Raw genomic sequence first — 23,488 nt, 5'->3', positions numbered from 1 at the left:
GATTGACAGGTAGACAAACAGGAAGTCAGGCCGCTAGCTAATCATGGGATAACTTGTTCTTGAAAGTCATCTCCAATTCAGAGGATTATTTCGTTGACAGCAGTTTGTAAGTGAAACATACAAGATGACAGATATGTAAATTAAAGGTAAGAGGACAAATTATAACCAACTATAAAGAGCTCAGGAGAAAAGAACAGGTAATGTTAGCTTGTTTACAGAATATAATAAAGACATGGACGTTGTTGTCTAGTTAGATATCGTTAACCCGCTGTCAATTAGCTATTCATTAGCAAGTTAGCATACATTGAGTTAGTTTAAGATTTGAAAGCAATATACAATATTTTTGTTAGATATATTTTTACAATGCAACGTTAGAACACATTCAGTCAGCAAGAAGCTCGTCAGTGACAAATGAATGCCAACGTGCTTGCCATTGGCATTGTGTTGGAAAAAATCTTGACGATTCATCTGTAATGTTGAGACATGTAGGTAACTCAACCCTAGTCGTGTCACTAATGTTAGCTGGTTGTCAACACGAAATGTATTACTTACGTTAAACAATTCGGGTGCTGACTTATCACACAAGGTATCACAGATTGTTAGCTCGCTACTGATATACAGTGCATTCGGGAAAGTATTTAGACCCCTTGACTTTTTCCACAAATTGTTACGTTACAGCCTTATTTAAAAATGGATTAAATAAATGAGCTTCCTCAATCTACACACAATACCCAATAATGACAAAGCGAAAAACAGGGATTTAGAAATGTTTGCAAATGTATTAAAAATAAAAAACATACCTTATTTACACAAGTATTCAGACCCTTTACTATGAGACTCAAAATAGAGCTCAGGTGCATCCTGCTACCATTGATCATCCTTGAGATGTTTCTACAGCTGGATTGGAGTCCACCTGTGGTAAATATCAATTGATTGGACATGATTTGGAAAGGCACACACTTGTTTATATAAGTTCCCACAGTTGACAGTGCATGTCAGAGCAAAAACCAAGCCATGAGGTTGAAGTTCTGACATGCACTGTCAACTGTGGGAACTTATATAAACAAGTGTGTGCCTTTCCAAATCATGTCCAATCAATTGATATTTACCACAGGTGGACTCCAATCCAGCTGTAGAACACCAAGAACACATTCTTAAATGGAAAAGTTTGGAACCACCAAGACTCTTCCTAGAGCTGGCCTCCTGGCCAAACTGAGCAATCGGTGCAGAAGGGCCTTGATCAGGCAGGTGACCAAGAACCCGATGGTCACTCTGACAGAACTCCAAAGTTCCTTTGTGGCGATGGGAGAACCTTCCAGATGGACAACCATCTCTGCAGCACTCCACCAATCAGGCCTTTATGGTAGAGGGGCCAGACGGAAGCCGCTCCTCAGTGAAAGGCACATGACAGACCGCTTGGAGTTTGCCAAAAGGCACTTTAAGACTCGCAGACCATGAGAAACAAGATTTTCTGGTCTGATGAAACCAAGATTAAACTTTTTGGCCTGAATGCCAAGCGTTACATCTGGAGGAAACCTGGCACCATCCATACAGTGAAGCATGGTGATGGCAGCATCATGCTGTGGGGATGTTTTTCAGGGACTGGGAGACTAGTCAGGATTGAGGAAAGATGAACGGAGCAAAGTACAGAGAGATCCTTGATGAAAACCTGCTCCAGAGCACTCAGGTCCTCAGACTGGGGAGAAGGTTCACCTTCCAACAGGACAATGACCCTAAGCACACAGACAAGACAACGCAGGAGTGGCTTCGAGACAAGTCTCTGAAATGTCCTTGAGTGGCCTAGCCAGAGGCCGGACTTGAACCCGATTGAACATCTCTGGAAAGACCTGAAAATAGCTGTACAGCAATGCTCCCCATCCAAGCTGACATAGCTTGAGAGGATCTGCAGAGAAGAATGAGAGAAACTCCCCAAATACAGGGTTGCCAAGTTTGTAGCGTCATACCCAAGAAGACTTGAGCCTTTAATTGCTGCCAAAGGTGCTTCAACAAAGCACTAAGTCAAGGGTCTGAATACCTATGTAAATGTGATATTTCGTTTTTAATTTTTTTTTTATATATACATTTGCCGAAATGTCTAAAAACCTGTTTTTGGTTTGTCGTTATGGGGTGTTGTGTTTAGATTGATGGGGGGGGAACGATTTAATCCAGTTTAGAATAAGGCTGTAACGTAACAATGTGGAAAAAGTCAAGGGGTCTGAATACTTTCCGAATGCACTGTAGACTAGCCAGATATAAAATCTTTCAATATATATTAAACAGTTGGATACTTGCTACTTGCGAAGGCAGATGGAGCTCTACTGTGTGAGTAACTGCATTTTCAGTGTCTGCTGAAAAGAAAGTGCTGCTCCACAATTATTTGCCAGAAGATACTGACACTACCGTTAGGATTGTTTAAACTGAGCTGCACTGGGGTCGGAACTCAATCAGGATTATATTAAAACACTGTGGAGCTAGCTGGAGATATGGCTCAGAAAACATACCTCAATGCAGGGATGGGATATGCCACTGTACTCCAAGTTTTTGCTTTAACCACACTGATGCATCGAGAAGATTGAAATGCTGCTAGTTTTCCTGGAAAACTGCCCTTTTCATCCTCATGCTAGCTAGCGGTAACCACAGCAGCCATTATGGAATGGCAAGTCGCGTTGAACAACAAAGGAGCTGATTGGCTGACACTGCCATTCGAAAATGGCTAAGGTGGTTACTGCTAGCTAGCGTACGTTAGTAATAATACATATCCCATCCCTACATTGAGATTCATATTCTGACCCATATCTCGCGCTGGCTCCCCATTGTCTTAATTTAATCATGATTGCGTTTCGACCCCAGTGGAGCTCAGTGTAAACAAGCCTAACGGTAGGGTTGGTGTCTTCTGTCAACATTACTATAGTCTATCTATTTGAAAGAAACCCATACATGTCTGAAATTCCTACTGTCATCACAAGCTAGTCACATGCCCTCATTCTAACACACTGAGGGGAATTATTAACATGTCATGCAGTTTAATATATGTTTGTAGCTACTTCCTGGAGAGAAGACTTAGTATAAGCTACTACTATGATCTGTGCAATCAATATCTCTCAGCTTACTTCTGAGCTTTGCCCCTGATGGTAATCAAGGTTTCTTCTTGGCTGAATACTCAATGCTGTGTCCACTCTCAGGTTGATATGGCGATAAGGAAACGACCTCCAGACAGTTGGTCAAGCCCAGTAGTCATGAACCCCAGTTCTCCCTGTGAGGGCCAGAGCCCTGAGGGTGACCCTCCAGACGATTGGTTCCACCTTTCCACCATGTCTCTGGGAACTCACGGCTCTGATGGGAGCCAGGATGACCCAGAGGAACCTGAGGAGAAAGGCAGACTCAAGTCCAAGTTGGTGTCAGCATGGAACAACGTCAAATATGGTTTGTGTGCCTAAAACCGTTTTGACCTACCAGTGACCAGTCACTTTAAAAAAAATATATATATATATATATATATATATTTTTTTTAAGTGACTGGTATTTATTTATTTATTTATTTATTTCACCTTTATTTAACCAGATGGGCTAGTTGAGAACAAGTTCTCATTTGCAATTGCGACCTGGCCAAGATAAAGCAAAGCAGTTCGACACATACAACAATAGAGTTACACATGGAATAAACAAACATACAATCAATAATAGAGTAGAATAAGTCTATATACAGCATGTGCAAATGAGGTAGGGTAAGGCAATAAATAGGCCATGGTGGCAAAGTAATTACAATATAGCAATTAAACACTGGAATGGTAGAATGTGCAGAATATGAATGTGCAAGTAGAGATACTGGGATAAAAAGGAGCAAGATAAATAAATAAATAAATACAGTATGGGGATGAGGTAGTTGGATGGGCTATTTACAGTTGGGCTATGTACAGGTGCAGTGATCTGTGAGCTGCTCTTACAGCTGGTGCTTAAAGCTTGTGAGGGAGATAAGAGTCTCCAGCTTTAGTGATTTTTGCAGTTCGTTCCAGTCATTGGCAGCAGAGAACTGGAAGGAGAGGTGGCCAAAGGAAGAATTAGCTTTGGGGGTGACCAGTGAGATATATCTGCTGGAGCGCGTGATAAGTATGCTGCTATGGTGACCAGTGAGCTGAGATAAGGCGGGGCTTTACCTAGCAGAGACTTATAGATGACCTGGAGCCAGTGGGTTTGGCGACGAGTATGAAGCGAGGGCCAGCCAACGAGAGCGTACAGGTCGCAGTGGTGGATAGTATATGGGGCTTTGGTGACAAAATGGATGGCACTGTGATAGACTGCATCCAATTTGTTGAGTAGAGTGTTGGAGGCTATTTTGTAAATGACATCGCCGAAGTCGAGGATCGGTAGGATGGTCAGTTTTACGAGGGTATGTTTGGCAGCATGAGTGAAGGATGCTTTGTTGCGAAATAGGAAGCCGATTTTAGATTTAATTTTGGATTGGAGATGCTTAATATGAGTCTGGAAGGAGAGTTTACAGTCTAACCAGACACCTAGGTATTTGTAGTTGTCCACATATTCTAAGTCAGAACCGTCCAGAGTAGTGATGATGGACGGGCGGGTGGGTGCAGGCAGTGATCGGTTGAAGAGCATGCATTTAGTTTTACTTGCATTTAAGAGCAGTTGGAGGCCACGGAAGGAGAGTTGTATGGCATTGTAGCTCATCTAGAGGTTAGTTAACACAGTGTCCAAAGTAGGGCCAGAGGTATACAGAATGGTGTCGTATACGTAGAGGTGGATCAAAGAATCACCAGCAGCAAGAGCGACATCATTGATGTATACAGAGAAGAAGAGTTGACCCGAGAATTGAACCCTGTGGCACCCCCATGGAGACTGCCAGAGGATCGGACAACAGGCCCTCCGATTTGACACACTGAACTCTGTCTGAGAAGTAGTTGGTTAATCAGGTGAGGCAATTATTTGAGAAACCAAGGCTGTTGAGTCTGACAATAAGAATGTTGTGATTGACAGAGTCGAAAGCCTTAGCCAGGTCGATGAATACGGCTGCACAGTAATGTCTCTTATCGATGGAGGTTATGATATCGTTTAGAACCTTGAGCGTGGCTGAGGTGCACCCATGACCAGCTCTGAAACCAGATTGCATAGCGGAGAATGTACGGTGGGATTCGAAATGGTCTGTTTGTTAACTTGGCTTTCGAAGACCTTAGAAAGGCAGGGTAGGATAGATATAGGTCTGTAGCAGTTTGGGTCTAGAGTGTCACCCCCTTTGAAGAGGGGGATGACCGTGACAGCTTTCCAATCTATGGGAATCTCAGACGATACTAAAGAGGTTGAACAGGCTAGTAATAGGGGTTGCAACAATTTCGGCAGATCATTTTAGAAAGAGAGGGTCCAGATTGTCTAGCCCGGCTGATTTGTAGGGGTCCAGATTTTGCAGCTCTTTCAGAACATCAGCTGAATGGATTTGGGTGAAGGAGAAGTGGGGAGGCTTGGGCGAGTTATTGTTTGTCATTTTATAGTTTGTTTTCCTTTGCTGGTCCAGGCTGGTCGTTCAAGTCAAAGGCCCGCTTCAGCAAGACCTCTCCTCTGACCATGCTTGGACAGTCTTATCTGCTCAGTCATGGAGGTGAGAGATGTTCTGTTGGTTGGGTAACTCCACCCTTTTAAAAAGACTCGCATCTAATGCTAAACTGGTATGTAACTGGATTTGAGACAATTCTATATTCAAGGATAGTGTCTGTCCTTTGTTTTGTCAGTGGAGAGGGAGTGCTTTCGCCGGGCCTTTGCCACTCTGCTGTGGCTGACGTACAGGCGGGGCTTCCCACAGCTGGATGGTTCCTCTCTGACCACAGACAGTGGGTGGGGCTGCATGCTGCGCAGTGGACAGATGCTGCTGGCACAGGGCCTGCTGCTACACCTGCTGCCACCAGGTAAAATAAAAAACACACTTGTGCACGTGGGACACACACTCTCACACACTCTCACTCAGGAGATACTGCTGGAAACATGTACCTGTGTGTATATATATATATATATATATATATATATATATATATATATATATATATATATATATATATATACACAGGTACATGTTTCCAGCAGTATCTCCTGAGTAACACACTACTACAGTTTATCACTACTTAACCTTGTCCCTTGTCTTTCTATTGTTGCCAGGCTGGACCTGGCTCTCTGCCAACCATGTTTCCAAAGATGACATGGAGGTACAGGAGTCTCGCTCCTTGGGTCCAGAGGTGACTAAGAAGGGAAGGAGGAAGAGCATAGTGTCCTTCCTGGAGAGCCGGACTGAGGTCACTCACAGACGGGTGGTGTCCTGGTTTGGGGACCATCCCATCGCCCCGTTCGGGCTGCATCAGCTGGTAGAACAAGGCACAAGCTCAGGGAAGAAGGCAGGGGACTGGTACGGCCCCTCCATCGTAGCACACATACTTCGGTGAGAACTTAGAAGCTAAACCTGCCCCCCCAGCCATCTGCATTCAGTACAATACATCTTCCCTTAGTGATGTGGGGTGTCTGTTTGTTTTAGTAAGGCTGTTGACGCAGCATCATCAGAGGTGTCCAATCTGACAGTGTATGTAGCACAGGACTGCGCTGGTGAGTGTTCCCTTGTTATCTCATTCTCACTATTTGGCAGGGCGCCCATCAGACCATAGTAATAGGTGGTATCATTGTGTGGTCCCTGTGTAGTGTACATAGATGACGTGGTGAGGCTGTGTGAGAGACCTCTATCTGAGGGCTCCACAGGACCCAGTCCAGCCTGGAAGTCTGTCATCATCCTGGTCCCTGTGCGCCTGGGAGGAGAAGTCCTCAACCCCACCTACATCAAATGTGTCAAAGTATGTGTCAAGTCAGAGTAACATGCTAGAGACATGCACACAGACAATGACAACCACAAAACACAGTGAGAGATTGGTAAACCATTCTTGTGTTTTTATCTTTCCATAGAATCTCCTGAGGTTAGAATGCTGCATTGGAATCATAGGTGGCAAACCCAAGCATTCTCTGTTCTTCGTTGGGTACCAAGGTAGGTGTATGGTCTTCCTGTTGTCATTCTGTAATTTTACAGTCCTTGTACCCTCACTCTGACCATGCTCATGTCTCCTGTGCTAGACGAACAGCTGTTGTGCTTGGACCCCCACTACAGCCAGTCCACAGTGGATATCACACAGGATAACTTCCCCTTAGAGGTAATGGAAGGCGCTCTCTTCCTGTTTTGGCTGTGTTGTTTGCAAACCCTATATATTATTCTATATCCATGACACTAGCCCAGGTCCTAGACCAAGATTGTATCTCGGTCTAGCAGTGTAACACTAACCCACTTATTTACCAACCTGTCTGTGCCTGTTGGCGACGCTTTCGTGACACAATCAAGATCAAATCTGTCTAGAAACTGGGCTAACCTGATGCCACCATCTCTCGCCTTAATGGGGCCTTCTCCTCTCCACTCCCCCTGCAGTCGTTTCACTGCAAGTGTCCCAGGAAGATCTCCTTCAGTCGCATGGATCCCAGCTGCACTATAGGCTTCTATGCCAAGAGCCAGAAGGAATTTGAGTTACTGTGCTCAGCTGTTAGCACGGTATGTGGGGCACACACACACAGCCACTATTGCTGCTACTATTTATTATTTATCTAAGCTATACTGTATATTATTTTTGTGTATATATTTCCAAACATAAAAATTCCGAACATTAAAATGGTTACTTTGTATTACTTATTGTGTATTATTTTTATAAATGGGTATTGCACTGTTGAGGAAAGCTTGCAAGTAAGCATTTCACTGTACCGTTTACACCCTGTATCCTGTGAATGTGACCAACTTGATTTTATTTGCAGTGTTCATGTCAGGGGAATAGGCTGGCTATGGATTTGAACCCTGGACAAGATGCTGTTGTTTACTCTTGAGATCAAACATCAAATATACATATATGAAGAGTATGCTGTATAACTGATGCAGAACATGTTTTAGTTGCAAGGAGCCAAGTACATTTATTGCTTTTACAGTATGTTGTAATGCAGTCATTGGTTAATGGTTAAATTGAGATGAGGGGAAAAATAAGAGCTCTCCTAGAGATGGTTCTCTCATTCATCTCTTTCTCTTCCCCAGGCTCTCTCATCATCAACAGAAAGGTACCCCATCTTCACCATTGCAGAGGGTCAGGGACAGGATGGGGGGCAGGAGGATGAGAGCGATGCACCCCCAAACTCTGTCACCCACATCCTGACCAAGGACAAGGCGAGGCTGAGAAGGACCAATAACAGCAACAGCATGGATGAGTTTGTGTTATTGTGAACTAACGTAGCAGATATAAATCTTCTAAGCTAGGTTGAATTAGCTGTATCCCTGAAAACTGGAACATCTGGTTGTTGGCCACTCCGCTAAGGGTGCTGTGAACAGACTGACTTAATGTGGCCAGCAGGGAACATCATTCACATACCAACTCATACACACGGTTACTGAACTGAGCTTTATCAGTGGCAGCTACTGACGGGTGACATGCTCCAGCATTAGCCTTTATCCCCAACCTCCACAGGCGATAACCAGGCTGGGTGAGGTGTTGCTGAATAGAACAGGCCAATGACACTATTCATGTGTATTTATTCATTTTGGCTAATTATTTGTTTTAAGGGGATGTCTTTTTATGAATGTAACAATGTTTTTAAATGAAGGTTTTTGTATAATTGTTTTTAATTTAAGGTTTTGATATTAGTATGGTTTTGAGGTTCTTACGTTAAATAACCTGCATTCAACTTCGTTGTTTACTATTCTACATGAAGTCATGGGTGACTATGCCTGGCTGAAAGACACTAACTGACCCTATTTCCTCATTGTGTAGATGGGCTGCTCATCCCATAGTCCTCTCCACTACAACCTTTTGTTGAACTACTTTGTCCAGCATTAGACTCTGAGCTGCTGTTTGACGTCATGTGACAGGATGTCTGCTCTGTGAATGGATTAGGAAATCAGATTCCTTAGACCTTGTGACGTGCACATGGAACCAGTGAAGGAATCAATTTGTCTTCTTAGAGATGTGTTGGTTTTATGTGGCTGAGTGGGGAGAGTATAAAATATAAATGTTTTAATTGCTATCAGTCAATTAAGAGGCACATTCTGAGCAATATGGGGTTGCATTTGCCCTGTTTTTTTGTTTTTTTATGAATATTTTTTACATGGAAAATGAGTGGCACAATGCATTCAATAAAAGCTCTGTTTTAAAAAAATCACTCAACGTCATCAGACTGATTTAGTTTAGGCCATACAAATTTGAATTACATGTTTAACGGATACCATGCTGTGCTTCTACATTGCTTGTTATTTGGGGTTTTAGGCAGGGTTTCTGTATAGCACTTTGTGACTTGCTGATGTAAAAAGGGTTTTATAAATTTGTTTGATAACTGAAGAGGGGTTTCTCCCGACCCAAAAAATGTAATGATTATAGCTAAAATAATGTCCTTGAGCTTCTAGTAAAAAGATACGCCACTTCCTCTCGGATTATGGCTGAACTATGCCTCTTTTAGCTTCCCCAAGAGGCTAACATCTCTTGATTAGGTTGCTAGGAGTTGAATTAAGGTCATTTATAGTATTTTAACAAGAAGGTCCACATTTAAAAAATTAAAATACATTTGGAAAGAGACCTAACAATGTAAGTATTTTTGGTTTATTGGAAAAATACATCAAAAGCAGAAATTCTGAGTGGTGTAGTATCTAAAAGGGAAAGTGCTGCACATTAGTCTGTAGGTATGGACCTCATGTCATGGCCATATTGCTGGAAATACAGGTGAGTGTGGTACTGTAGCTCAGGCAGCACTAGTCGCACACAGAGCCCCTCTTCCTGTATGGTCAGGTTCCCTCGTACCTCGTATCCCAGGATGGTGACTGTGTCGGTCTGCCAGGGCCTGACCAGGTCCTCCAGCTCACCAGGGGGGACTCCTCCTCTGGCCACACACTTCTGTCTGAGCCTCTGTGTGGAGGCCCTCAGTAGGGCCACCTCCCTTTTCAGTCTCCCCAGGCCATACTGCTCAGCTTTCTCCCAGAACACCTGCAGAAATAAGTTGTAGAGCAGCACGTCCAGACTGTTCCAGGCCCAGAGCCTAGCCTTGGTGTCCTCCTCCAGCGGGGTGATGTCCGATGGGGCACGGACATTCAGGTGCACATAGGCCAGCTCCTCAGGCTCCAGCTGCAGCAGAGCCCCCAGGAGAACCAGAGACTCATCAAAGTGCTCAGCGATCATCACCAGCTGGAAGGCCTCCTCCAGCTGAGTCAGCTCCATGGGCCAGGATGCGTTCCACTCTTGGCTGCTGAGGCCCAGGTCAAAGCTCATAGGGTTCCTGGCTAGGCCATTCCCAGGTTCTGTAGGGTCCCAGTAGGACTCTGGGGCCTCCAGGAAGACCGAGAGGGCGGACTTCCTGTTAGCTGCGTCAGCTGCCTTTTTGGCTAGCGTGAAGGCGGGTACAGTGGAAGTGTAGTAGCTGAAAACGGACTCAAAGGTCTGTAGAGGATCACGCAGCAGGGTGATGTAGATGGTGTTCCTGGGCATCACCTGTTTCAGCTGTCCCAGGTCCAGCCGCATGTGGCTGCAGAGCATGTCGAACTGAGAGGAATCCGGTGGCAGCTCATCTACAAAGTCTGCTCGGAACCTGCAGCCATAAGGAAGGTTAAGCACGTTAAAACAGTGAAAGTTATCTGCAGTTAATATCCACCAAATGGAGGGGCTCCAAATGTACCAGAGACCTGACAGTAAATTTGATCATCTGAACATTGCAATAGAACAGATCTACTCATCAGATGAATAGAGGGAACCATATCTTACAGGAGATAGTAGTCGTGCCCATACCTATCTGGGTAGCTGAACTGGTATGCGTAATAGGGGAAGGCGAAAGTGAGGTTCTCCTTCTCCCCAAGGCGGAACATCAGATTCTGAACAGTGCTGCTTCCAGTCTTGTGTGTTTTGAGGAAAGCTACAGGTGGAGGGCTCCTCCTTGTCCTCATAAAGGTGTACCCATTGGGGTCTCTTTGATGCTGCAGATTGGGTGTCTGAACCTCCTTCCTCCTGTTAGGGGCAGTGTGGGATGGGATGGGGGTGTTTGGAGGAGCATTGTCGGAAAGTGCTCCCCTCTCCTCCACCTTATGTCCCTTGTGCCCAGCATAGTGGCTTTCGAAAAAGGAAAGAGACAGAGGATTTCATCAGACATCTAGGTAAACAAAGTCTCAACAGGACTTATGCAGCTTAGCTGTATGCCATGACAAAAAACTCCTCATTAATCAATTCTGTATTTAAAAGGTTTTTTAATCCGTAATGCATTTACACAAATATATGTAGAATTTCTCTGGTACATTCACAATAACCACTGAGCTAAATCTATTAGTTTTACCACCACCTACAGCTACAGACTGCATAATGGTGTGGGGAGAAAGAGAGAGACAGACTGTCCCTTACCTTGGATGCTGCAATGACTGAGTAGCCAGGAGCATGAGTAACAAGGTGACACACAAAGCCAACAGGAGACCCATCACACGGTGTCTCCAAAGTTGGGTGGACAACCAGCGGAGGGTCATCTCCTTTCTGTGGCTCACCCGAAACACTTTCCTCTGGAACCTTCTTCCCTCCTAGCATGGTAAATAGGCTCTGGGACTTAGAAGGTGAGACTGGGTTCCGGAGCTTAAAGAAACAGAGACCTGACCTCACCCTCTAAGCTGGCTCAGCGAGGCGTCACGCAGCCAGCCAGCAACTCTCCAGCCAAGAAGTCGTGATTGAGTTTTTGACTAACATAAGATTTGAGGCTGTCTATTCTCAAGCTTTGCTGCTGTAAACAGTCGTAAGGTGCAACTGCAATATGACAAAGCTAATGTCCTTATTCACATGTTAAGAGCAGCAATCACTGGTTTTGTATATTAGGAGTGCCAAATACTAAAAGCTAAATTGGATGAGAGACAAGGACATTAAGGAAAATAAATAAATACAATAAATTAGATACAATTAAAATAAGAACAGAAAATTCCCCAACACAAAGAATAGTAAACCACCTAGGCCTAAATCAAGGTGTGCAACAATGAAAATGTATTATAAGAATAGCCTACACATCTACAAACAAGTGAATGAAACCCTTGTTTTTATGGTATTTCACTATTGTCTGATATGAATATGTGTGATATGACTGTGGCAAACACATTGACAGTGCTATTCATTGAAAGGGAGGGTCTGATGCTGATGTTGCTTTACTTATCGACCCTTAATGTGCATTATCATTCAATTGATTAAAATGCTACATGTCAAGATACTATTGGCTCATAATAAAACCGGTGATAAACGGGTAACCCTTACCCTCCTATGAGCAGGCCGTGTTCATTACAAAAACATTGCAGATAGAAATGCCATGACTAGAGCAGACCTGATTCTATACACAAAAGAGGTAGCTATGTTTGTTCTACATCATACATTTCTATCTGAACGTTGGCCAAAATTTTGACTGGAACAAGCTACAACAAACACTCAAACTGGACAGTTTTATCTCAAGCTCTTCATTCAAAGACTCAATCATGGACACTCTTACTGACAGTTGTGGCTGCTTTGTGTGATGTTTTGTAGTCTCTGCCCTTTGTGCTGTTATCTGTGCCCAATAATGTTTGTACCATGTTTTGTGCTGCTCCCATGTTGTGTTGCTACCATGCTATGTTGTTATCTTAGGTCTCCCTTTATGTAGTGTTGTCTCTGTTGTTGTGATGTGTGTTTTGTCCTATATTTATATTGTATTTATTTTGTATTTTTAATCCCAGGGCCCGTCCCCCGCAGGAGGCCTTTTGCCTTTTGGTAGGCCGTCATTGTAAATAAGAATTTGTTCTTAACTGACTTGCCTAGTTAAATAATGGTTAAATAAAATAAAACAATTTAAAAAGTGTTGTCCTGATGAACGCGGTTCCAGTGGTGCGCCACTTCACGATTTTTGGAGTCGACTCCGACTCCTGTGATTGGAGTCGACTGTTGCTCAACTCCAAAAACACGCTGAAACGGATGCACACACATATGCACCATATCATTATTGCAGTCCTACTAGGAAGATTATATTTGCGTTTCAGAGGACTGGCAAGAGCATGATGCCCCCCCTCCAGTTGCATATTAAAGGACTATTTTGTTTGACTATAGAAGGTGATTTGTAAGAAGTTACATCTATAATATTTCAGTGATGTTTCTGCCGTGTGCAGCCTCGACGGATCCCATGCGATGATACTGCGCACTCGACGCTGATGAGCCCATTCTTTGACATGTTACAGCCCTATTCGGACGGGCATTACTAGAGACGTTGGTTTTGTAATTATTATCCAAGTATGTGCGTTGACAAAAATATAGGTCTCCCCATAATATTTATATTGATGAAGTGTGATCATAACCATTCTTTTTGCGATCCATTCATGGTAGACGTCCTTCCCAATAACAATGCCCCACATCCTGCTGATTTGAGCTGCTGAACGGTATATGCACATTTGATTGCGTATATGGATGAGAAAGTGAACTTGCCATTTACAAAAAGTTCAGCGGGGATCCTGCTTTGCGAGCTATTGCCTAGGACAGGGCTCTCCAACCCTAATCTAGCGCATCTGATAAAAAAAAATAGCTGCTTGATAAACGGAATCAAGTTAGTTAGGCTACAACTGGGTCTGGAGCAAAAACCTACAGGAACTCTCTATGAACAGGGTTGGGGAGCCCTGACTTAGGTCATCAAAAGCCAGCCAGAGTTTCATTAAATAGGCTTTAGGCAATCATTTTTATTGCACCTTTAGGCCTAATTTAACTGATGCATTTGGTGATTTTTAACTTCAATTCACTGGCACTATGAAGATCAGTTTAGCCATACTCAATGACTGCCTAATATATACTTTAATATACTTTTGGTAATTTACGAGGCATAGCTAGATACAGATTACCAAAATACAGCCTATGCGAAGATAGGGTGAGGCAGAAAGACTGAGTAGGCTGAGCTATTCTACACTGCCTCACCCTATCTATCTTCTCTCTCCCTCGCCTGCTCCTTTCCCTTCACTATGAAAAACGCTAGTGTGTGTTTGGTCTTCGGTCTGTTGCGTGTAGAATAGCTCAGCCTACTCATTCATAGCACTTACTTTAGTGAATTTGCACGAGACATTACAAGGCAAGAAATTGTGAAATACAGCTTTGCTATAGCCAACATATTTTGATAACCGATGCACAGTTCTGCCTGGTGGCGGACATGCCTGGCTGTGCCCCTCCTATCTCTCCCTCGCTCTTTGCGGTGAAAGAAGCGAGAGTTTGTGTTCTACGGAAAATAGTTTCCTCCATTGCAAAAATACTGAATCTTAGGATTCGAAGCTTGACACCCAGAAAAGGGAGTCGACAGTCAAGGAGTCGCGGAATCGATTATTTTGGAGTCGACTATCCACCACTACCCAGTTCTCTCAGTGGTTCTATCTAGTCCCTATGCATTTAATTTAAATAACCTGTATTATCATATTTGTTGTTTACTGTAAAGCGGACTGGTACATATTCCAATCTACAAAACAGCGCCTTTGGTTGTGGTTATTAAACGAGTCAATATAGTTAGTGTTGATAACGTCAATGTTTTTTTTACATAGAAAGTAATTGACAATAATAAATAAAGCTCAATCGCTTTATTTATTATTGTCAATGACTACTATCAACAATGATGCCTCATGATCTTATTTTACTACATGTAATAGTGCTGTTCTATAATAATTTGTACACCCATCCCCCACGTCGACATACTTCGAAAGGACCTACTCGCGAAGGGTGATTTCAATGTAAGTCAGATTCACGTGTTTTATTTTTAATACTTCGTCGATGTTATCCTTGTTCAGATGAATGATACGTAATTTCACTTTCTAGTACCTTTTGGTTATCGTTGGGTTGGAAGGAACGGTAATCAGGACCGACATTACTCGTCTGGCTCTCTGCAGACAGTGGCGGCAGACTGAAATGAATACATGTTTTTGGTAAATGTATCCAGTTAACTAGAGCCGGGGTGCGGGTTGGATCAACCAACTGAAATATATTTTTTACTCTTGCCGCATCTCTAAAGTCAGCAAAACAACGTCATTCGCACCCTACATTTTGTTAAGACAGCATGGAGCAGAGACCATACCATTAGCTAACGTTGGCCAACTGTCTGGCAGTGTTCCAGTTTATTCGCATTTATTACGTAGAAAACAATGTTTGGAATGTAGCCCGTCACATGGGTGAATGGTTTCTGACCTCAAACAAATATAGCGTGCTACTATGTTGTAAACGGAGCTAACGGAGGTTGTTTTGCTGCTAGCTAGCTTTCTAGTCGAGCTATACGTCACATTAGGTGCCTCACGCGCTGCAATACTGTCGATCTCTGCGAGTGTTGAAAGTGTTAACGGCCTCGATGACCGATAAGGAGATACCGTTATCTTTGGTAGGGGAAAATGTTTGGGGTGATCAAACTTGGAAGTGTGTGTCGCAGCTGGATGCGGAGGGCTGGAGCGAGCGGGGAATGGCGTCCTAGATTTATCAGGAGACATATACTTGGATTACGGCGGACGAATGGAAGGACAAATAGAGGAAGAAGGTGAGCTTGAATTGGTCAAAAGTGGAGGAAAAAGGAGATGTTTGTTGAAGAATCGTAGAAAGTGTGATCTGTACACTGGATCGAATACAGGAGAGGAGGAGAAATGAAAGTGAATGAGGGCGAAATATCGGAGGTGGTAGGTGTGGTGAAGTTCTCGGAGCCCGAGGATTACACGGAGGGTCAGGATAAAGATGAGTCTGTGACCGTAGGAGGGAAATTGGGGAAAAAGTAGACCCTTGCCTTTTGGCTGATCCATTTGTGGTTTCAGGGTGGGTGAAAATGGAGTTGGGTGGTGTGGAATCGATGAAGGTAACCCGAAGAGGTCTTGTGATTGTTTGTTTCTGTTGGGTCAGAAGAAGCAGGCGCTCCGCGTCAAACGTCTGGGGACAGGATATGTGGATTGTTTCGCTCTCAAATATATGGCGCCATTAAAAGGAGTGATTACTGGGGCAGCGGTAAATGTGAAAGTGGACCACCTGAAGCCAGGGGAAGATTCCCGGTGTTTGTGATGCTCTTCGTTTGGTGCGACGCAGACTGTGTGGCTTGAGTGGAGAAACAGAAGAGTTGTTGTGTTCTTTTGAGTTTGATATTGAGTCGTTGCCGGGCAAAGTGACGTTATAATATCAGTTATACCTGTACGAGCTTTTGTACCGAATACATTACGATGTTAACGTTACAGGTGTGTCAAGCTAATGGGCATGTGGCAGCAGTGTAGGAGGGAGGTTCCTAGGTGTGCAGAAGGGCATGAGACAAAGGTACGTGTAGCGTTGGTGGATTTTGGTTGAGAGAATGCCAAGAGTGTGCAAAGCTGTCAAGACAAAGGGTGGCTACTTTGAAGAATCTCAAATAAGAAATATATTTTGATTTGTTTAACACTTTTTGGGGGTTATTACATTATTCCATATGTGTTAATTCATAGTTTTGATGTCTTCACTATTATTCTACAATGTAGAAAATAGTAAAAATAAAGAAAAACCCTTGAATGAGTAGGTGTGTCTAGAGTTGCACATTTTGGGGAATATTCAGAGGTGGATACTTTCCGAGGGAATTAACGGGAATATATGTGAATTAACGGGAATATGCAAATGAATACAATTTAAATGTAGATGTTTTTTTGCATTGGATATATTTACCATATATGGATACAGAAACATAAGCCTTTTACCTTATCATAAGTAGACACAATTGAAAATTATAAAATCCTTCCAATAGAATAATAATATATATTTTTTAATTAGTTACGAATTGTACTTTAATTAAATGAGTTGACTCTTCACATGGGATGAACAACAAAAGGGAATATTGAATGATCTCCAATGATCCATCGCATCTCCCAAAAACGTTTTCAACATCTTTAAAATGAAACTAAAGCTTTGGTTGTCTTCCTCTCAGGCTTCCATGTCTTCTCCCTGGACCTCCTCAATGTCCACCTCTTGATCATCAGACTCTGAGGCCTCATCTTCACTATCACTTTCCCACCTTGTTGAGGATGGCTCATTGTCAGGCTCAAAAAGCCTCAAATTTGCCTGGATGGCCACCAATTTTTCAACCCATGTATTGGTCAGCCTGTTGCGTGCTTTGGTGTGTGTGTTCCCAAACAAGGACCAGTTGCGCTCTGAGGCGGCGGCTGTTGGTGGGATTTGGAGGATGGTGGAGGCAACAGGGGAAATAGCCTCAGATCCACAAAGTCCCTTCCACCAGGTGGCTGATGAGATATGTTGGCACGACTGCCATATTGCATCTCCATCCCAAAGCCCTTGCATGGAAGTGTACTTCACCAGACTGCCAAGAACCTTGCCCTCATCCAGGCCAAGGTGGCGAGACATGGTAGTGATGACACCATAGGCCTTGTTGATCTCTGCACCAGACAGGATGCTCTTGGCAGCATACTTGGGGTCCAACATGTACACTGCGGCGTGTATGGGCTTCAGGCAGAAGTCTTAATGCTTTTTGATGTATTTCAGAACTGCAGTTTCCTCTGCTTGGAGCAACAGTGAAGTGGGCAGGGTAGTACGGATTTCTTCTATTACATCTGCAAGCAGAGTCTGAACATCAGACAGGATGGCATTGTCTCCCTCAAACCTGCTATATGTTTCAGGAGTTTCAGGCTGCTTACCACTCTCCCAAAATACATCATCCAGGAGGATCCTCTTGATGGGGCTGTCCATATCGGCAGACTGTGATATGGTCATTTCTTGGAGAGATTCCTTCCCCTCCAGGAGACTGTCAAACATGATGACAACACCACCCCAACGGGTGTTGCTGGGCAGCTTCAATGTGGTGCTCTTATTCTTCTCACTTTTCTTGGTGAGATAGATTGCTGCTATAACTTGATGACCCTTCACATACCTAACCATTTCCTTGGCTCTCTTGTAGAGTGTATACATTGTTTTCAGTGCCATGATGTCCTTGAGGAGCAGATTCAATGCATGAGCAGCACAGCCAATGGGTGTGATGTGAGGGAGGACTCCTCCACTTTAGACCAAGCAGCCTTCATGTTCGCAGCATTGTCTGTCACCAGTGCAAATACCTTCTGTGGTCCAAGGTCATTGATGACAGCTAATCTGCAATGTAGAGACTGGTGTGTCTGTTGTCCCTTGTGTCTGTGCTCTTGTAGAATACTGGTTGAGGGGTGGAGATGATATAGTTAATTATTCCTTGGCCACGAACATTCAACCACCCATCAGAGATGATTGCAATACAGTCTGCTTTTTCTGTGCTTTGTTTGATCTTGACTTGAACTCTGCATCCAGCAAATGAGTAGATAAAGCATGTCTGGTTGGAGGGGTGTATGCTGAGCGAAGAACATTCAGAAATCTCTTCCAATACACATTGCCTGTGAGCATCAGAGGTGAACCAGTTGCATACACAGCTCGAGCAAGACATTCATCAGCATTTCTCTGACTACGTTCCTCCATTGAGTCAAAAAAACTTCTGAATCCAGGAGGACCATGAGCTGTTGCTATCGATAAGGTGTCTGAGTCATAATCTTCACCTCGAATAGAAGTAGAGGGACTTTTGTCAGAGGTTGCTTATTGTGAGCGCTGAGGGAACTTTATGCACTTGGCCAGATGATTCTGCATCTTTGTTGCATTCTTCACATGATTTGGCACAGTATTTGCAAATGTACACAGCTTTTCCTTCTACGTTGGCTGCAGTGAAACGTCTCCACACATCAGATAATGCCCGTGACATTTTCCTGTAAAGATTAGGAAAAAATGAGTAAAAAAACCCAAATACAATTCCATGTACAGATAAATAGTTAAGCAGTTAGATTAACCTCTCTAGGAAAGGTGGGACGAAATCGTCCCACCTACGTAACAGCCAGTGGAATCCTGTGGCGCGTTATTCAAATACCTTAGAAATGCTATTACTTCAATTTCTCAAACATATGACTATTTTACACCATTTTAAAGACAAGACTCTCGTTAATCTAACCACACTGTCCGATTTCAAAAAGGCTTTACAACGAAAGCAAAACATTAGATTATGTCAGCAGAGTACCCAGCCAGAAATAATCAGACACCCATTTTTCAAGCTAGCATATAATGTCACATAAACCCAAACCACAGCTAAATGCAGCACTAACCTTTGATGATCTTCATCAGATGACAATCTTAGGACATTATGTTATACAATACATGCATGTTTTGTTTAATCAAGTTCATATTTATATCAAAAACCAGCTTTTTACATTAGCATGTGACGTTCAGAACTAGCATACCCCCCGCAAACTTCCGGTGAATTTACTAAATTACTCACGATAAACGTTAACAAAAAACATAACAATTATTTTAAGAATTATAGATACAGAACTCCTCTATGCACTCGCTATGTCCGATTTTAAAATAGCTTTTCGGTGAAAGCACATTTTGCAATATTCTAAGTAGATAGCCCGGCATCACAGGGCTAGCTATTTAGACACCCATCAAGTTTAGCCCTCACCAAAGTCAGATTTACTATAAGAAAAATGTTATTACCTTTGCTGTTCTTCGTCAGAATGCACTCCCAGGACTTCTACTTAAATAACAAATGTTGGTTTGGTTCAAAATAATCCATAGTTATATCCAAATAGCGGCGTTTTGTTCGTGCGTTCAAGACACTATCCGAAAGGGTAAAGAAGGGTGACGCGTCCGACGCGTTTCGTGACGACAAAATTCTAAATATTCCATTACCGTACTTCGAAGCATGTCAACCGCTGTTTAAAATAAATTTTTATGCAATTTTTCTCGTAAAAAAGCGATAATATTCCGACCGGGAATCTGTGTTTTAGTACAAAGAGAGAGAAAATAAAAACATGGGATCCCCTCGTGCACGCGCCTCAGTCTTAATGTCTTCTGATAGACCACTTACCAAAGGCGCTAATGTTTTTCAGCCAGGGGCTGGAATTACATCATTCAGCTTTTTCCCGGGTTCTGAGAGCCTATGGGAGCCGTAGGAAGTGTCACGTTACAGCAAAGATCCTAAGTTTTCAATAAAAAGAGTCAAGAAGCCCAAGGAATGGTCAGAGAGGGCACTTCCTGTACAGAATCTTCTCAGGTTTTTGCCTGCCATATGAGTTCTGTTATACTCACAGACACCATTCAAACAGTTTTAGAAACTTTAGGGTGTTTTCTATCCAAAGCCAATAATTATATGCATATTCTAGCTTCTGGGCAGTAGTAATAACCAGATTAAATCGGGTACGTTTTTTTATCCGGCCGTGTAAATACTGCCCCCTAGCCCTAACAGGTTAAACAACTCATTTTGTAAGATAAATGTTTTAAAATGAAACATGTATGGAAACAGGTGAATTAACACTCCTCAGTTAGCAGGCTCAAGCAAGCTAAATCCCACATGGTAGCAAAAACTAACTAGCAGAAATTGTTAACAAGTTAGAAATGATTTAAACACACTTTGCTGTAGGCTACTATTTACTTGTTAACAAAAAAATATTCACCCCACCCAATATTGTAATCAAAACTTACCAGAAAGCATGTAGTCCTTGGCTCAGACAGTGTAGTAGTGTTGGCTGAATAGCATTTCGTTAGTGTGCAAGATCTTGAGAATCAGCTGTACATGTGATGGAAGAATGCACTGTGCATGCAGAGGGTTGCAATTCCATTGAATTGGGGATAGTTTAACCAAAATATCCCATAAGACCTAGAATTGCCATGTATCCCACAAAAAAGGTTTACTGTTTTAAGTTAACTTTTTTGATGAATTTAAGCAAAATTCCCCAAATTCCAGGGCTTAACTTCCAAGGAAAAAATTCCGTAAATTTACCGGAAAGTTTCCAACCCTTTGCAACCCTAGGTACAGCCAACTAATGTGATATTGTCAAAACGATACAACATATCGTCAACAATATCCCGATATGTAACGGTATCAATCCCCCCCATCACTAGTACACAGTAAATTTGACTCCCCACTGCTGGATTGGTTTGTTGTAAATAGTGGTCAGTATTTATCTGTTGTTTGTCCTCTGCAGAGTGGAGCTTGGTGCTGTCACATTCTCAGACTCAGCTGAGATGTCCACCCCAGACCCCCCCATGGGAGTGACGCCTCGGCTGGGCCCCTCTCCAGGACCGGGGCCTTCTCCAGGAGCCATGATAGGACCCAGCCCTGGTCCCCCAGCCTCTGGGCACTCCCACCCACAACAGGGGCCCTCAGTATATCCTCATGAGAATATGCATCAGATGCACAAAGTAAGACAGAAAATGGCCATATCCATAACTGTAATGTATGTAAAATGTCTGCTATGGTCTGCGGTACCATTTTATGATACTTTTTTTGCATTAATCTATTCTTCCTTTACTATACATAATAAATGTATGTGCTATCTAAGTAGGACATGCTTATGTCAATGTTTTAATGTGTGTTGTCTTCTCCCAGCCTATGGAAGGCATGCATGAGAAGGGCATGTCTGATGACCCTCGCTATGGACCGATGAAGAGCATGGGCATGAGACCAGGTGGAGGCCACATTGGAATGGGACCCCCTCCTAGCCCCATGGATCAACATTCTCAAGGTACCATACCATGGGGTACTGATTAGATTGTAAAGAGGATAGAGGAAACATTGACTCTGTTATTGAAGGACCTTTACACAAAAGGTTAACTTATTAGCTTTCCATGTGATCTAAATATGGGGATTATGATTTTAGACTTAAGCACAATTGTCATTAAAGCCAATTACCTGAAAAGAGGAACTGTAACTCGTGTAGACGCGTGTGCACTTGTACTGTGAACTCAACCAGCTAGTTTCTCCTCTTTCACTTCTGTCGTTTTGTTGGGTAGCGTGAGCAGCAGACGCTCAGTGGAGGGGCGGGGCATGAGGCCTCCCCTTTCAGACAATGACGGTGGCAGCTGTCTGCTACAAAACTACTCAGTCACCAAGGAGAGAGGGACAGGGAGACAGAGGGACTGTTGAAATACTGTAACACAGGAGAGGGTATTTTTCTGTTGACTCTTCTATCCTGTATTGACTGGTGACAAATCAAAATCAAATTGTATTTGTCATATGTGCCGAATACAACAGGTGTAGACCTAACAGTGAAATGCTTACTTACAAGCCCTTAACCAACAATGCAGTTTTAAGAAAATACCTTTTAAAAAAAGTAAGAGATAAGATTAACAAATAATAAAGAGCAGCAGTAAATAACAATAGCGAGGCTATATACAGTGGGTACCGGTACAAAGTCAATGTGTATTGAGGTAATATGTACAGAGTGCGAGGCTCAGCTGTAATGTGTGCATGTCTGTTAGAGACTGATTTGTAAAGTGTTTGTATCACCAGTCCAGCTCATAATTATAATACCAGTCTGGATTTGGTTAACATTTCTCCTGGTCTGTTAGCATCCATTTCGCCACCATTTTTGATGTATCTAGCCATTATTTTAGTCATTCAAATCAGTTCCCCACTGTTCTCAGTTAAAGGGACAGTCATGCCCTACCATTCCCAGGGAAGATTACTTTTCTCACCTGTGCTGTTGTCTCTCCTCCCCAGGCTACCCCTCTCCACTGGGGGGTTCTGAGCACTCTCCCAGCCCTGTGCCAGCCAACGGCGCTTCACCCTGCCCCATGATGCCCTCTGGCCCAGGTGTCCCCATGGAGGTTGGTGACCCCCAGGCCATGGGCCAGCAGAACCGCGTTGGTGTCCTGAGTGGTGGTTCTGTGCCAGGTGGGGTTGAGCCAGGTGGACCCACCCCCTTCAACCAAAACCAGCTACACCAGCTCAGGGCCCAGATCATGGCCTACAAGATGCTGGCTCGCAGTCAGCCCCTGCCAGACCACCTGCAGATGGCTGTGCAGGGCAAGAGGCCTATGCCAGGGATGCAGCCAGAGATGCCCAACATGCCCCCTTCGTCTGGGCCTGGGGCGGGGCCTGGACAGCCACCAGCAAACTACAACAGACCACTTGGTGAGGGGGGGGGGTGTACAAAGTTATGCTACACAGTCTGTCAATGAGTTTTGCAACCCTATGAATGACACAGAAATGCTGTCTCTCAAACAAAGAAAATAAATAATTTGTATGCTGAACACGGACCCCTGGTGGTGAAACTTAAACACATGTTCTCAGTTCAGGCACCATTTTCTACATTAACTAGACTTCAGTAGCCATGAATTCCCAGGCAGTGTCTGATCATATCTAATGTCATCTTGCAGGAATGGTAGGCCCAAACATGCCTCCTCCAGGACCCTCAGGTGTTCCCCCTGGTATGCAGGGACAGCCCACCAATGGACTCCCTAAACAATGGCCCGAAGGTGAGCTTCAGCTTGACCTCTGGGCAGTGATTCACCTGTTTGTGAGAGGGCACTAGTCTGTAGTGTTTTTATTCCAGGGTAGGCCGTCATTGTAAACTGACTTGCCTAGTTAAATAAAAATTAAACAAGGAATACACACATATTAAACAGATAATAATTGCACC

General features: G+C 43.4%; 3 protein-coding genes across 3 annotated transcripts in view; 2 read left to right on the top strand and 1 right to left on the bottom strand.

Annotated features, from left to right (window-relative positions):
• The first annotated feature begins 2 nt into the window (after positions 1–2).
• On the top strand, positions 3–9,222 carry LOC106607042 (cysteine protease ATG4D). Its single transcript, XM_014203601.2, has 11 exons — positions 3–146; positions 3,183–3,423; positions 5,522–5,605; positions 5,736–5,909; positions 6,157–6,433; positions 6,527–6,594; positions 6,688–6,836; positions 6,946–7,024; positions 7,111–7,187; positions 7,457–7,576; positions 8,105–9,222. The coding sequence occupies exons 2-11, from the start codon at positions 3,189–3,191 to the stop codon at positions 8,288–8,290; spliced, it is 1,449 nt and encodes a 482-aa protein (XP_014059076.1). The 5' UTR covers positions 3–146; positions 3,183–3,188; the 3' UTR covers positions 8,291–9,222.
• Positions 9,223–9,640: 418 nt separating this feature from the next.
• On the bottom strand, positions 9,641–11,731 carry LOC106607044 (galactose-3-O-sulfotransferase 2). The gene is made up of 3 exons (XM_014203602.2): positions 11,436–11,731; positions 10,833–11,150; positions 9,641–10,635 (listed from the first exon to the last, which is right to left on the bottom strand). The coding sequence occupies exons 1-3, from the start codon at positions 11,552–11,554 to the stop codon at positions 9,726–9,728; spliced, it is 1,347 nt and encodes a 448-aa protein (XP_014059077.2). The 5' UTR covers positions 11,555–11,731; the 3' UTR covers positions 9,641–9,725.
• A 3,902-nt stretch (positions 11,732–15,633) lies between these two features.
• Positions 15,634–23,488, top strand: part of LOC123743535 (transcription activator BRG1) — a 16,221-nt gene continuing 8,366 nt past the window's right edge. The window contains exons 1-5 of the mRNA XM_045721295.1: positions 15,634–16,334; positions 21,050–21,266; positions 21,454–21,589; positions 22,567–22,980; positions 23,226–23,324. Of these exons, the coding sequence (XP_045577251.1) occupies positions 16,324–16,334; positions 21,050–21,266; positions 21,454–21,589; positions 22,567–22,980; positions 23,226–23,324 (877 nt within the window). The 5' untranslated portion in view covers positions 15,634–16,323. The remainder of the gene's footprint in view (positions 16,335–21,049; positions 21,267–21,453; positions 21,590–22,566; positions 22,981–23,225; positions 23,325–23,488) is intronic.

This window comes from Salmo salar, chromosome ssa06 (genome assembly GCF_905237065.1).
Source record: "Salmo salar chromosome ssa06, Ssal_v3.1, whole genome shotgun sequence".
Lineage (NCBI taxonomy): Eukaryota > Metazoa > Chordata > Actinopteri > Salmoniformes > Salmonidae > Salmo > Salmo salar.
The sequence above is the reverse complement of the archived record's forward strand: the minus strand, read 5'-3'. Positions and strand labels throughout refer to the sequence as shown.

What these genes read in the sequence shown, in the direction of transcription:
- LOC106607044 (XM_014203602.2), bottom strand. Translation starts at nt 11,554, where the DNA reads ATGACCCTCCGCTGGTTGTCCACCCAACTTTGGAGACACCGTGTGATG. An exon ending in CAGTCATTGCAGCATCCAAG is followed by an intron (nt 11,151 to 11,435) that starts GTAAGGGACAGT and finishes CTTTTTCGAAAG; the next exon opens with CCACTATGCTGGGCACAAGG. An exon ending in CAGTTCAGCTACCCAGATAG is followed by an intron (nt 10,636 to 10,832) that starts GTATGGGCACGA and finishes TTATGGCTGCAG; the next exon opens with GTTCCGAGCAGACTTTGTAG.
- LOC106607042 (XM_014203601.2), top strand. Translation starts at nt 3,189, where the DNA reads ATGGCGATAAGGAAACGACCTCCAGACAGTTGGTCAAGCCCAGTAGTC. An exon ending in TTATCTGCTCAGTCATGGAG is followed by an intron (nt 5,606 to 5,735) that starts GTGAGAGATGTT and finishes TTGTTTTGTCAG; the next exon opens with TGGAGAGGGAGTGCTTTCGC. An exon ending in GCTACACCTGCTGCCACCAG is followed by an intron (nt 5,910 to 6,156) that starts GTAAAATAAAAA and finishes TATTGTTGCCAG; the next exon opens with GCTGGACCTGGCTCTCTGCC.